The sequence below is a fragment of the Ranitomeya imitator genome, chromosome 1 (genome assembly GCF_032444005.1).
Source record: "Ranitomeya imitator isolate aRanImi1 chromosome 1, aRanImi1.pri, whole genome shotgun sequence".
NCBI classification, from domain to species: Eukaryota; Metazoa; Chordata; class Amphibia; order Anura; family Dendrobatidae; genus Ranitomeya; species Ranitomeya imitator.
In genome coordinates this window covers 1,176,404,114-1,176,417,348 of record NC_091282.1, presented here as the reverse complement: position 1 = coordinate 1,176,417,348, position 13,235 = coordinate 1,176,404,114, and the positions used below count along the sequence as shown (strand labels likewise).

Below are 13,235 nucleotides of genomic sequence, written 5' to 3'. Positions count from 1 at the left end.
GAATTTATAAAACCCAAAAAAAAATAAAATAGGCTTTCTATGGCCCACTATTTGTGAGAGAGATGGCACACTCAGGACTGGCACACAAGCCCAAAGGCCAATATTAATCTCCCACTGTATTTTTATCAGGGAGAATTTATACACCCCACAAAAAAAAATACAGAAAAATGAAAAGGCTTTCTATGGCCCACTATGTGAGAGAGATGGCACACACAGGGATGGCACTCTAGCAGAAATGCCAAATTGCAAATCTTAATCTCCCACCAAAAAAAAAAACAGGGAATGTCCTACAATTACTATCTCCCTGCCTGCAGTAATCTCAGCCAGGTATGGCAGGCAGCTACTATCTCCCTGCCTGCAGTAATCTCAGCCAGGTATGGCAGGCAGCAATAAGGAGTGGACTGATGCACAAATGAAATAAAAAGTGTGGACAAACAAAAAAGATAGCTGTGCAGAAAGGAAGGAACAAGAGGATTTGTGCTTTGAAAAAAGCAGTTGCTTTGCACAGCGGCGTACACACAGCAATGCAGCTATCAGGGAGCCTTCTAGGGCAGCCCAATGAGCTACAGCGCTGAGGGGAAAAAAAAAAAAAAAAAACTTCCACTGTCCCTGCACACCGAGGGTGGTGTTGGACAGTGCAAATCGCTGCAGCACAAGCGGTTTTGTGGTTAATGGACCCTGCCTAACGCTATCCCTGCTTCTGACAAAGCGGCAGCAACCTCTCCCTAAGCTCAGATCAGCAGCAGTAAGATGGCGGTCGGCGGGAACGCCTCTTTATAGCCCCTGTGACGTCGCAGACAGCAAGCCAATCACTGCAATGCCCTTCTCTAAGATGGTGGGGACCAGGACCTATGTCATCACGCTGCCCACACTCTGCGTTTACCTTCATTGGCTGAGAAATGGCGCTTTTCGCGTCATTGAAACGCGACTTTGGCGCGAAAGTCGCGTACCGCATGGCCGACCCCGCACAGGGGTCGGATCGGGTTTCATGAAACCCCGACTTAGCCAAAAGTCGGCGACTTTTGAAAATGTTCGACCCGTTTCGCTCAACCCTACTCATCACTGCTACGCCCACTAACCTGCTACTTACTGTACATCCATAGGTCTAATATTTCTACTGATAAGTGTTATATATTACTTACTGCTCAGCTCTGCCAACGCCTTCTCCTTGGTGATGTTAAATTTGTCCAATAAATAGTCAATTTGCTAAAAAGAAAAAAAATCAAATATAATAATGACATGTAAAGGTGCCATGAAGCCAAGTGTCTGTATATGTAGCTTAACACTAGGACTACTGGACTCGTGACCCCGACTAGAACTACTGCAAGTAAGTAGTCAAAATGACTATACCAGTAGTCCTAGTGTTAAAGGACAAGAGCAGGAAAAATGTAGATGATAATATGGAGATCTGGATGTGTCATTCACATTTACAAGAAGAGAAGGGGGTAAACACCGCCACTATGGTGTCGGGTGGGTCGCCAGTGCCCCATATCCCTAACTCAGGCTCTAGTCCTAGCCCTGAACTGAATCTTAGTCCCAACCATAATCCTAGTTGGGGGTTAGAAAAAGTTAAAAGTTTATCAGAACAATAGTGTTTAGGTTTTACTTTTGTTTGTTTTGTACAGAGTACACTTATTACAGAGTAATAGCCGCATGGTCCCTGGAGAAAATGAACGTTATTCCTCCTGGCATCCTACCACTTTCACTAATAGGGGTGCAGCCGACGTGGCATCAGTCACTGCTCAGTACATAGTGAGCGGCCGCGGTAACCACATCCCCGGCACTGACTGACAGCCGGCGCTGCACTGATGCACTGTAGAGCTGGCTGTCAGTCAGTGTCGGGGACGCGGTTACAGCTGCCGCTCACTATGCACTAAGGGTGACTGAACTGCGCCAGCTGTGCCTCTGTGACTGAAAGCCCAAGGCTGCCCCAAGGAATAAAGTAAATTTCCTCCCGGCAGACGGGCTTACGGTGTGGTGGCTACACGGCGTCAGAGCGCCATTATCCTACAGATTAATCACATACCTGCAGTTTAATATGTTTTCTTTTCATGTCAGGTTCCCTTTAAGGGGATACATCCCCAACTCTTTCATGGTTTGCAATATTGACCAAGTGATGGAAATGATCCTAAATGATTCCAAACATGACCGCAGGGTGGAGAAGCCACAGCATGCACCTTTAATCTTCAGTTATGAGTTAAGAGATACATTGCTTTTTTTTTTAAACAATCAGCTTATTTTACAACCAGACAGTATAATAAAACTACATTTTACAATAAATTACAGATTGGGTTTTGTTTGAAGCCCGATACTGCCCTCTGTTGGTTATTTCGAGATTTACAAAGCGGTAATATTTTTTTGCTACTGATATTAAAAAGTTTACACATTTAAAGGGACACTGTCACCTGAATTTGGAGGGAACAATCTTCAGCCATGGAGGCGGGGTTTTGGGGTTTTTGATTCACCCTTTCCTTACCCGCTGGCTGCAATATTGGATTGAAGTTCATTCTCTGTCCTCCGTAGTACATGCCTGCACCAGGCAATCTTGCCTTGCCCAGGCGTGTACTATGAAGGACAGAGAATGAACTTCAATCCAATATTGCAGCCAGCATGCAGCCAGCGGGTAAGGAAAGGGTGAATCAAAAACCCCAAAACCCCGCCTCCATGGCTGAAGATTGTTCCCTCCAAATTCAGGTGACAGTGTCCCTTTAAGATGAGCAGAAGATAAATACAAACTACTGGTTCAAGAGAGATGAGCTCCTCCACCATAAACCCAAGCAAAAATATCTATAAAACATAATGAGTGCATATATATCATGGCACCAGCTGACGTGTGTTTGCAGGCGTTATATGTTCACATGTGCTCATAGTAAAGAGCGCATTCATGACTGGGTACTGTACCAGGGGAGTGTCCGCCAGCAAGGTCTTCAGGTCCTTGAAGTTGCTTTGCACCAGCTTTTTTGACCCTCGAATTTGGTCGGTAAGATTCTGATTTGCAGCAAATGCACAGAGAACGCCAAGACTGCGAGGAACAGGGCGATGTGGTTACTACAAGCAGAAGCACATGAAATCCTACACGAGAAGTCATTAATCACAGTACATGGCCGACATTTAATCCAGTAGGTGGGTTAAAATAAATGTTAAAATGTGGCCACTGGGAGTTGCTCTCAGTAATTGCGGCTAAATGAGGGGCACTGGGTATTTGGGTTGGTTTAGATGACACCTGGGCAACGTGCGGTCCCACGGGCCACATCCAGCCCTCTGCCTGTCCCAGTCTGGCCGACAAACAGAGACAACCGAAGGGCTGAAAAAAGTGGCCCAATGACCGAACCATGTGGCTGCCCTCCCCCGCCCAACATCCCGATATCACAGCTTTCCACATCGTCAGGGTGCAAATAGCGGTGAATATAATGGTGGGGGATGGATCCGCCAACTCCGTCTTTCATCATTTAGCACAAGCAGCTGAGAAAGCGGATGTGATTGTTTAAGGGGTTTGAGGACTGGTGTTCGCCCCACCCCTTTAAGAACTGACCTGGTTCTCAAGGAAACATGTTGATGTTTTACATTTCCTGTTATGCCCCTGTATGCTGCTATTTTGATGCCACTTTATTGCTGAATGTCCAATATAAGTTACTTGATTGTAATTGCTGTGGTGTTCTGGTATATTGCTGTGTATATCCACTGTGTCTTGTTATGTATGATAGGGACAGTGTAGGATTGGAGTTTGGCCACTACATGGGGTCTCTAAAGACGGTGTTTATAGTTATCTATGGGGGGAGCTAGCTGTGGATAAAGCAGAAGCATTTCCTGAATTTAGAGCAGAGAAGATCGGGAGCTGGTACAGCTCAGAGGGCCAGGGAGCCCCAGATGTTCCAAAGGGCTTAAGTGCCCAGGACAGTGCAGCAGCACCGCGACACTTAAAGGAAAGGACCCAGCCGTGCAATACTAGTGGGTCAGCAAGTGCAGCTAAGGAATTACAGCAGGTTAAAGACGCAGGTCGCTCCGAAAATGTGGCAGCTATCTACATGGGCTGAGGCCCTTCTGTCTGGTGCGAGACAGACGAGGGAACTCCTAAGAGTAGTCATGCTGGACAGGGAGGACGCTGCAATACCGAACGGTTCTGTACAACCCAGGGAACCCCTGGAAAGAAATAGTGAAGACACAGGGAAAGTCACAGAGGTGAAGAAAGCTGTGCTCTGTGTTGACGCTGTAACTGATGTGGATGTGCTGTAATTGGTGATTATGTAACTGATGTGGATGTGCTGTAATTGGAACTAAGTGATATTGTAACTGATGTGGATGTGCCACAATTCAACCCAACTTTGAAATGGACTCTGTCTCTGTTTATGCTGAACCGTCTACAGGGAGCCTGCAGCACAGCAGAGGGGACCCTGATGGCGTAGAAAGTGAAGCCACAGGTATGCAGAGTGATGGACATTATGTTCATGTGATGGGACCATCCATCACAATTGCACTACTACATCGGGTCTGATGTGCGGAGCTGCAGTGCACATGGCACAGACTGGATCAGAGCACCAGGGGTATGGATGCGGGGGGTTTATGTGTCAATGTGTGTGAGATATGTGTCTGTAAATAGGGGGCTATGCCAGGGCTCATACTGTATATAGGGGGGCCATGTATGGGATCATTCTGTATACAGGGAGGCTGTGTGAGCCCATCTATATACATAATTGTCTAAGGGTCACTTCTGTCTGTCTGTCTGTCCTTCTGTCACGGTTATTTGTTTGCTGATTGGTCTCGGCAGCTGCCTGTCATGGCTGCCGCGACCAATCAGCGACGCGCAGAGTCCGGAAGAAAATGGCCGCTCCTTACTCCCCGCACTGACTGCCCGCCGCCCGCATACACCCCTCCGCTCACCGCTCACACAGGGTTAATGCCCGTGGTAACGGACCGCGTTATGCCGCGGGTAACGCACTCCGTTACTGCTGCTATTAACCTTGTGTGACCAAGTTTTATACTATTGACGCGGCCTATGCAGCGCCAATAGTAAAAACATCTAATGTTAAAAATAAAAAAAATAAAAAGATTATATACTCACCTACGCCGCCTTTCCCGCTCCACGCGATACAACCGCCACGTTCCGTTGGCACAGATCGTCTGGCAGAAGGACCTGCCGTGATGTCACTGTCATGTGACCGCGACGTCATCATAGGCCCTGTGCGCCTGCGCGAGCAGGCTGGGACCGGAAGCTGCCGCCTGTACCTCGCACAGGCGACAGAACTACAAGGGGCCCTCGGATCGGAAGGTGAGTATGTTTATTTTTTATTTTTTAACCGGTGACGTTCGTGGCTAGCCAATATACTATGTGGCTCTGTGCTGTATACTATGTGGCTGGGCAATATACTACTCGACTGGGCAATATACTACGTGGCTGTGCAATATACTACGTGCCTGTGCAATATACTACGTGGCTGGGCAATGTACTACGTCACTGGGCAATACACTACGTGGCTGGGCAATATACTACGTGGCTGTGCAATATACTACGTGACTGGTCAATATACTACGTGGCTGGGCAATATACTACTCGGCTGGGCATTATACTACGTGGCTGTGCAATATACTATGTGGCTGTGCAATATACTACGTGGCTGGGCAATGTACTACGTCACTGGGCAATATACTACGTCGCTGGGCAATATACTACGTTGCTGGGCAATATACTACGTGGCTCCGTGGACATGCATATTCTAGAATACCCGGATGCGTTAGAATCGGGCCACCATCTAGTACTGTATATAAGAGGCTCCATGAATATAGAAAGGCTGTGTGGGCTCATACTGTATATAGGAAGGCTGTGTGTGGACTCATACTGTATATAGAAAGGCTGTGTGTTGGCTCACTGTATGGGTTCATATTGTATATAGGAGGCTGTGTGAGCTCATACTGTATATAGGAAGGCTGTGTGTGGGCTCATACTGTATATAGGGGGGCCAAGTATGGGATCATTCTGCATACAGGGGGGCTGTGTGGGCCCATACTGTATATAAGAGGCTCCATGGGAGCTCATACTGTATATAGAAAGGCTGTATGTGGACTCACAGTATGGGCTCATATTGTATATAGGAGGCTGTGTGTGAGAGCTCATACAGTATATAGGAGGATGTGTGTGGACTCATACTGTATATAGAAAGACTGTGTGAGCTCATACTGTATACAGGGGGCTGTGTGTGGGCTCATACTGTATATAGGGGCTATGTGTGGGCTCACTCTGCATTTGAGGGTTGTGTGTGGTGGCTCATACTGTATAGGGGGCTGTGTGTAGGTTCATACTATATATAGGGGCTATATCAGGCCTCATACTGTATACAGGGGCTGTATGTGTGCTCATACTGTATATAAGGGGCTGTCCCCATACTTAGTTCTGTATATAGGGGGACTGTGTGTGGGCTCATACTGTATATATGGGCTGTGTGTGGGCTCATTCTGTATATATGGGCTGTGTGTGGGCTCATTCTGTATATAGGGAGCTATGTCAAGGTTCATACTGTATATAGGGGCTATGTGTGGGCTTACTCTGCATAGGAGGGCTGTGTGAGGGCTCATACTGTATAGGGGGCTGTATGTGAGCTCATACTTTACATAAGGGGTGTCAGCATACTTAATTCTGCTCAATATTAAGTGATACATATAATATTAATATGCAATAATTAGTATGATAATATTCATATTGAGCAGAATTAATTTCAGCCTAGTGGTTCGGCCTCCACAACAGTCATGGTCTCTCATGTGGTCCCTCAGCAAAATTAATTGATAGACATCTACCTCCTATGTTCGTGTCCAACTCATTAACTCTAGAGATAGCAACCAATGTGATTCAGGGTTTTTATGGATTGGACATTGGACATTGTGTTACAGAATAGTAACCTAAGAGAGCAAAGGAATAATCTTCTACCTTGTGAAGAGAGGAAGTCTTCATATGTTTCCTAAATCTTCTTTACAGAAATGGAGACATGTATTGTGCAACAGGCCCTTAGCAAGGTCATATACATCTGATTAAAGGCCATATGCATTACATTTGATTCCCTTAAATGCGTACCTGTTACACAAGAAGCAACATTTACCTGCAGATATAGTGGTAGTCTGTAGGTAAACAGTGTCTGGATGCCTTAGTGAAGTAGCAGCTACATGGAGGAAATTAAGTTTTTTTCTCCCTGCAGCCACTTGCTTTCAGTCATTGGGCCGGCGCAAGGAGATGTATACAGTTATCATATTTATTCACATCCTGGCACATTGACAGCCTTCTCTGCATAGTAGGTCGTCAAACAAATTGCCAGGGGAGTGATTACAGTTGTCGCTCACACTTTAGCGAGTGGTGACTATAACTGCTCCCTGCACCGCCCCGATGACTGAAAGCAATTGTCTGCAGGGAGAATAAAACTTAATTTTCTCGCTGTATCCACTGATCAAACTGTAAAGTGCTGCGGAATATGTTAGCGCTATATAAAAATAAAGATTATTATTATTATTATTATCTGGTAAGCTGACTAAACAGGATTTAAAAGCTTTTTAGCTGCAGATTACCCCTATAGCTGCAGGTAAATAGCATTTCCGGAGGAGACAGGTTCCCTTTAAGTGGTTTAAATGTAATGCATTTGATCTTTGTATAGGACATTGTTAAAGGCCTGTTTCACAGTAAAGGTTTCCATTTCTGTAATGAAGCTATGTAAATAGTTTGCAGATTTGGAAGTTAATGATGTGATTTACTCCCCGCTGATTTTTCCTGGAGAAATTTCTAAATTAGATGACAGATCGTTTACTGCAGATTTGTCACCAGATTTCTCAATACAAACTGCGGACAGTGCTAGACTCAACTCTTCTGAAGTCAGAAATTTTTCTAGCACATAAAAAAAAAAAAAAAAAACTTTGTCGTGAGTGTTTTGCACCTGTTTTTAGGCAGTGTTTGGTCAGTGTCAGTTTTTACCATTAGAGTTTCATCCGTGATTTTCTCATATGAAAAGAAAAAATAACTAAAAAGATGGCGGTTTCTTGAGATTCTCCTATAAAACAGCCTGTGAAAAACAAACAGCGCACGGTTGGCATCGGAGAGATTTCGGATTTTTCATGGACCATAGACTCCCATTGCGAGTTTGATCCATTATTTGTACGTGATTTTGTGCTGATATTCAGTCCCCAAAAATGCACGAATGTGGGAACAGCCCCATAGACTATATTAAACGTGTTTTATCCATTAAAAACAAAGAATATGTATGTGAAAAACTGAAGTCTGAATGCGGCGTTACTTTAACAAATTCATGTCAGAATGGGTTCAATAATCCTGATCTTAAAATGAGCTTTTATGAGTCCAACTTAAAAGCACCATGACCGTTCAACGCCTCCATACCCGTGATGAAGCCATTTTGGCGATACGCATGGCTGCAACAGAATGATGAGTGATTTGCGATTTACAATAATCCTATCATATACACATATTTTTTTCATTTTGATGAATATTGCTCTCTTGGACTCCTTTTTGTCTCTTACATCTGCTTTTTATGCATTTTAATGAACATGCATTCTATTACTTTGGATGTATTGTTCTTTTTTTACGCACTGTCCCATATACTATGGTATCCAGATTTATTTTGAGAAAAGCATTTGTGTTGCATGTACTAGACAAGGAAAATGGTCAGGTCAGGGACAAGGAGGTGCTGGTAAACTGACCGTGAGGTCAAGTCAATCATTCAAAAAAGATTACCGCACACTCAAGACTGGTAAGATGCAAAAGGTATATGCCAATTTTATTGAAGAAAACAAAACAAAAAAGAAGAAGTGGTTGCCACATTCATATTCATTTGAAATAGAAAAAACCCGTCGTTTCGACCCTCCCGGGTCTTACTCATGGGGTTACTCAAGTCCTTTGACATAGATGCATAATAGTGGCAGTGGTAGGGGGTGTACGACCGATCCCTTGTTAAGGCACAACCTGAAAAGGGTCCCTGGGAGGATTAGCAGCGCATCCCGCGCCTTGCTGCGATGTCCTGGGGGGAGACCCGGAAAGTGAGCTTGTACTATTCATACTCATCAGGTAAGTGTATGATTTTGCTTTAGGGGCCGTGTCTGTTACCTATGATGGGTCTATACCTTGATCTGTATGCCCTATACCTTAATCGTGTGTATTTTACTCCTATTTTTGGTGTCATGATAATAATAAAGTATTTATGTTTGTGTACAGACACGGGAGCTGGATGTGCAGTCTTGTTTATATGTATGTAACTTTCTCTTTTGGTACTTTATCCAGCAAAAAAAGTGGGAGCGTTCATGACTCCTAGTGTTTTCAGTCTCTCTCCACTCAGACTGACTGATAGCTGCAGTTTTTACTGAACAGTGTGAGATCTCAGCAGGGAGGAGGGACACTGAGGAACTGTCAAATCAGTCAGGCTGTTTGGGTAGGGATTGTGATTGAAGATTATACAGCCATTCTGATATGAATTATTAAAGTAAGTACACCAGCCTCATCTGATCTAAAAGATCTAGTTAATAATGTAAGTAGTTTGCAATGTGAAATCAGCTGACAGACCATCTTTAATGGTAATGTAGTATCCAGCACATACCTTATCATCATAGTCGTCACAAAGAGGGAGGTGGCAAAACATCCTCTCTGGCAGTCCGCATTCTTCTTGTGTCTTTGATGCATCTCCCCTCCACAGTTATCACAGCAACGGCACATGCAGAAACACAATCCCACCAGGGGCACCAAGAGGAAGAAGATCAGTCCCAGGGACGCAGCAACGATGAAGCCAACCTCATAGTGTATGGTCTGGAATATCAGAAGAAACACATCATCAGTGGAGGAGTGATAGTGAAAACGTCAACTCATTGAACCGCAATCATCTGTGTATTAAGTCCACAAGCTATTCTGATTTTGTAGCACTATTATTAGGAAAGGATTTTGTTGACATTTTCCCTTTAAGACAGCTAGCACATTTCTTTGTCTGATTACACAGATCAACCATAATGCTCTCAGTAAGTTGTTTTTGAACTTTCTTATTGCTCCTGGGTCTGTATGTGCAAGACGCCTGTGCCATACATGGATACAATTCTTGTGCTGTTCATGTTTAGCAGTGTATACGCTTTCCTTGCATTTTAGCTGGTACAACTCATCTTTGATTTTTTCTTCTGCTATTGTGTGATCTTCTTTTGAGATGATACAGCTGTCATCTTTAAATGTAACTTCATTTTCTTGGCTTGTGGGTTTCTTCACAGATAACAGATTGCTCTCAAGACTACATTATTATTATTATTTATACAGCACCATTGATTCCATGGTGCTGTACATGAGAAGGGGTTACATACAAATTACAGATATCACTTACAGTAAGCAAACTAACAATCACAGACTGATACAGGGGGGCGAGGACCCTGCCCTTGTGGGCTTACATTCTACAGGATGGTGGGGAAGGAGACAGTAGGTTGAGGGTTGTAGGAGCTCTGGTGTTGGTGAGGTGGTAGCTCTGGTAGTGATGAGGCGGCAGCGATGTCAGTGCAGGCTGTAGGCTTTCCTGAAGAGATAGGTTTTCAGGTTCCGTCTGAAGGATCCGAATGTGGTTGATAGTCAGAAGTGTTGGGGCAACGAATTCCAGAGGATGGGGGATATTCGAGAGAAGTCTTGGAGGCGACTGGGTGAGGAGTGAATAGGTGTGGAGGAGTATTATTATTATTTATTAATATAGCACCATTGATTCCATAAAGTATGTCCTTTGCTGGGATATTTTTGCTTTGTGCTGGGGAGACTTGACAATTAACATAACCATCTCCTATTCCCTCTGAACTCATATACTGACCATTAGCCAAGATCACTTTCTCTGACTTACTTTGGTCTAGGTTAGAGAAAAAGCTTTGGTCATTAGTCATTTGACTAGTTGCCCCAGAGTCTATACACCATGCAAGCTGTGGTGTACTTGCACTAATAGTAAACACAGCTTTAGCACTAGAAGTGTCATATTATTCAGTAATGGCACTTTTAATCCTTTGGTTATTATTGTGCTTTTTCAGCTGATAAATTCAATCTTACCAGAAAGTCAGTCTTTAGTTGCAGAAATTTCTTTCAGACAAAACGCTCACATGTTTTCATGTCTAGGGTTGGCATTCCATTGCAAACAACATAGAAGGAAGAGTTTTGAACAAAGGCTATATATACAAATAATTTTTATTTAGCATATAGAGTGTTAAAAACAGCTATGAACACATAAAAAAAAACCAGTGAGAAACCGCAGAAAAACAATTGGTGAGTATACCTGGATAACAGTATATACAGTACACAATGGTAAAGATGTCTGTAGCGTAATGACTACAGTGACCCAAAATTTAGAAGCACAAGATGAATACACAATTAGTATATAAAAAAAACCTCAAAGCTCTTCCTTCTTGGTGCATTTATATTGCTATGCTTTATGAAATTCTCCTTTATTTGGATAAATGTTTAGGTGTATATATCTGTATTGTTAAATAATAAAGTGTCTTTAGAGCAGAAAACATCTGATGAATGGTCAGCTCACATTTTTTTGGAACAGCTTGGTGTCTTTTTAGACCATATGGTGATTTTTTGTGTGTTTCACTATTGCTTCTTCAGGTGGTTTTTCAGAGTTTTCCACTTCTAAACCCGTCTGAAAAAGAGGTCATATAAATTTACCCCAAGGTTTGTTTTCTAAAGTACTTCAGTCCAACACTGGCTGTGGGGAAAGCTCTGCACCTGTTCCTTTTAATCCTGAATACTGGGATTTGGGCTTCCTCTAGGGTAAGTACAGAAGCTTCCACTATGGTACATGTGGTACATGGTGTATATTGTAATGACTTCTTCTTCCTGTCTGTTCCCTTCAGGACCTGGTACAACAAGGGTATTGTTATACTACAAGGTATCTCTGGGCGATGCTGGATATATCAGTATAGACTTTGCCTTTATTGTCAACGCCGTCTTTTAAATTGAGAAACCCGAACTGTGTCCTCGCGGCGAGAGCTCACAGGACATTAGACATCCCACTGGCAGGTTACAGGTCTACAATATAACAAGATGAGATTACCTGCAGAGTCAGGACGACGTTCTCCGGCTGCAGAAGGCACAGCGGTCGTGGGCAGCATGTAATGAAGAGGCAGCAAGATTAATATCAGGATAAACCATTCATGGATGAATGCATCAAAAACACAGTGAAAAAACAAGGAATCAGAAAAAGCGTAAAGTCAGCTACACTTTTATCCTATAGAGGCTATAGATCAGGCATCGGAGCTATATCTAGTATTAAGTGTTGATGGGATCACACTGGAAAATTCTTTATATTCTTTACATCCTAGAAATCAATATTCACAACACAAATACCAAATTGGTGAAGTCCAACCGTCCGTGTCCCCCAAAAACAGGAGCCTCTTGACCCCCACTCCCTCTTTTAAGTAGTGATGAGCAAACATGATCCGATAAGGTGTTATCTGAGTATGCTCTGGTGACAGGGCACCAGGGAGCTACTATTGCACTCTTCTTCTGCATCTTCATATTATTTATTTTTTTCTTTAATGATTTTTTTTTTCTTATAGCACTTCTTTAAAAATGAAAGAATAATTTATAGAATTGGTTTTCAATTCATTCACTACATTTCTTCCTCAATTTGTTCATCACTTTAACCGTAAAGATTGGATATTGGGTAATTTGGAAGCACTGAATACATTACCTTCTGATAGTCATTGCGCGTTTCGCCAAACTTCTGCTGTGCTATCCGCTTCACTAGGTCTGAAATGGACAAATAGAGGGTAGGTCAGTAATAAGTCAGAACTGTATTCTCTTACATTACCCCCTCCCCCGCCAGATTAGTAAAGTCTTCCCTGTGTCTGTATACGACCATACAGTACAACCACAAGCATCTACTATACAGCAAAGTAATGGTACAGCTGATTATAGAGGACGCCTTTTAAATGGCCCAGTTATATCCGATCAACTTTTCCCTGTTTTCATCACAATCCATGCAGATTGCAATATTTTCATGTAAGGAGCTCGACTCAACTGCGATTGGGTCCCGATGCTCTGCAGCTACTTTTGCGGTGAAAATATACTGTGGTTTGCAAAAGTATTCAACCTTTTTGGCTTTTTACCTATTCTGGCACATTAAAAAAATCTGTTTAAATATTTTTGTAATCCGATTTGTGTGTGATGCATCAGCACTTGATGAAATGTGTCACGTAGTGTCTAGGGACTGTGGGCACCTACCTGATCCCTCGAACTAGGGGGT

General features: G+C 43.3%; 1 protein-coding gene across 19 annotated transcripts in view; it reads right to left on the bottom strand.

Moving 5' to 3' along the window:
- Positions 1-13,235, bottom strand: part of PROM1 (prominin 1) — a 354,664-nt gene that overhangs the window by 207,641 nt on the left and 133,788 nt on the right. For all 19 annotated transcript variants that reach the window (XR_011317012.1, XR_011317013.1, XR_011317014.1 and 16 more), the window contains exons 3-7: positions 12,681-12,739; positions 12,042-12,068; positions 9,576-9,781; positions 2,902-3,022; positions 1,143-1,206 (exon numbers count right to left, since the gene is read on the bottom strand). Coding sequence is in view for 14 of the 19 variants with exons in the window: in XM_069744702.1 (XP_069600803.1) it covers positions 1,143-1,206; positions 2,902-3,022; positions 9,576-9,781; positions 12,042-12,068; positions 12,681-12,739 (477 nt within the window). In the remaining 5 variants the exon portion in view is untranslated. The remainder of the gene's footprint in view (positions 1-1,142; positions 1,207-2,901; positions 3,023-9,575; positions 9,782-12,041; positions 12,069-12,680; positions 12,740-13,235) is intronic.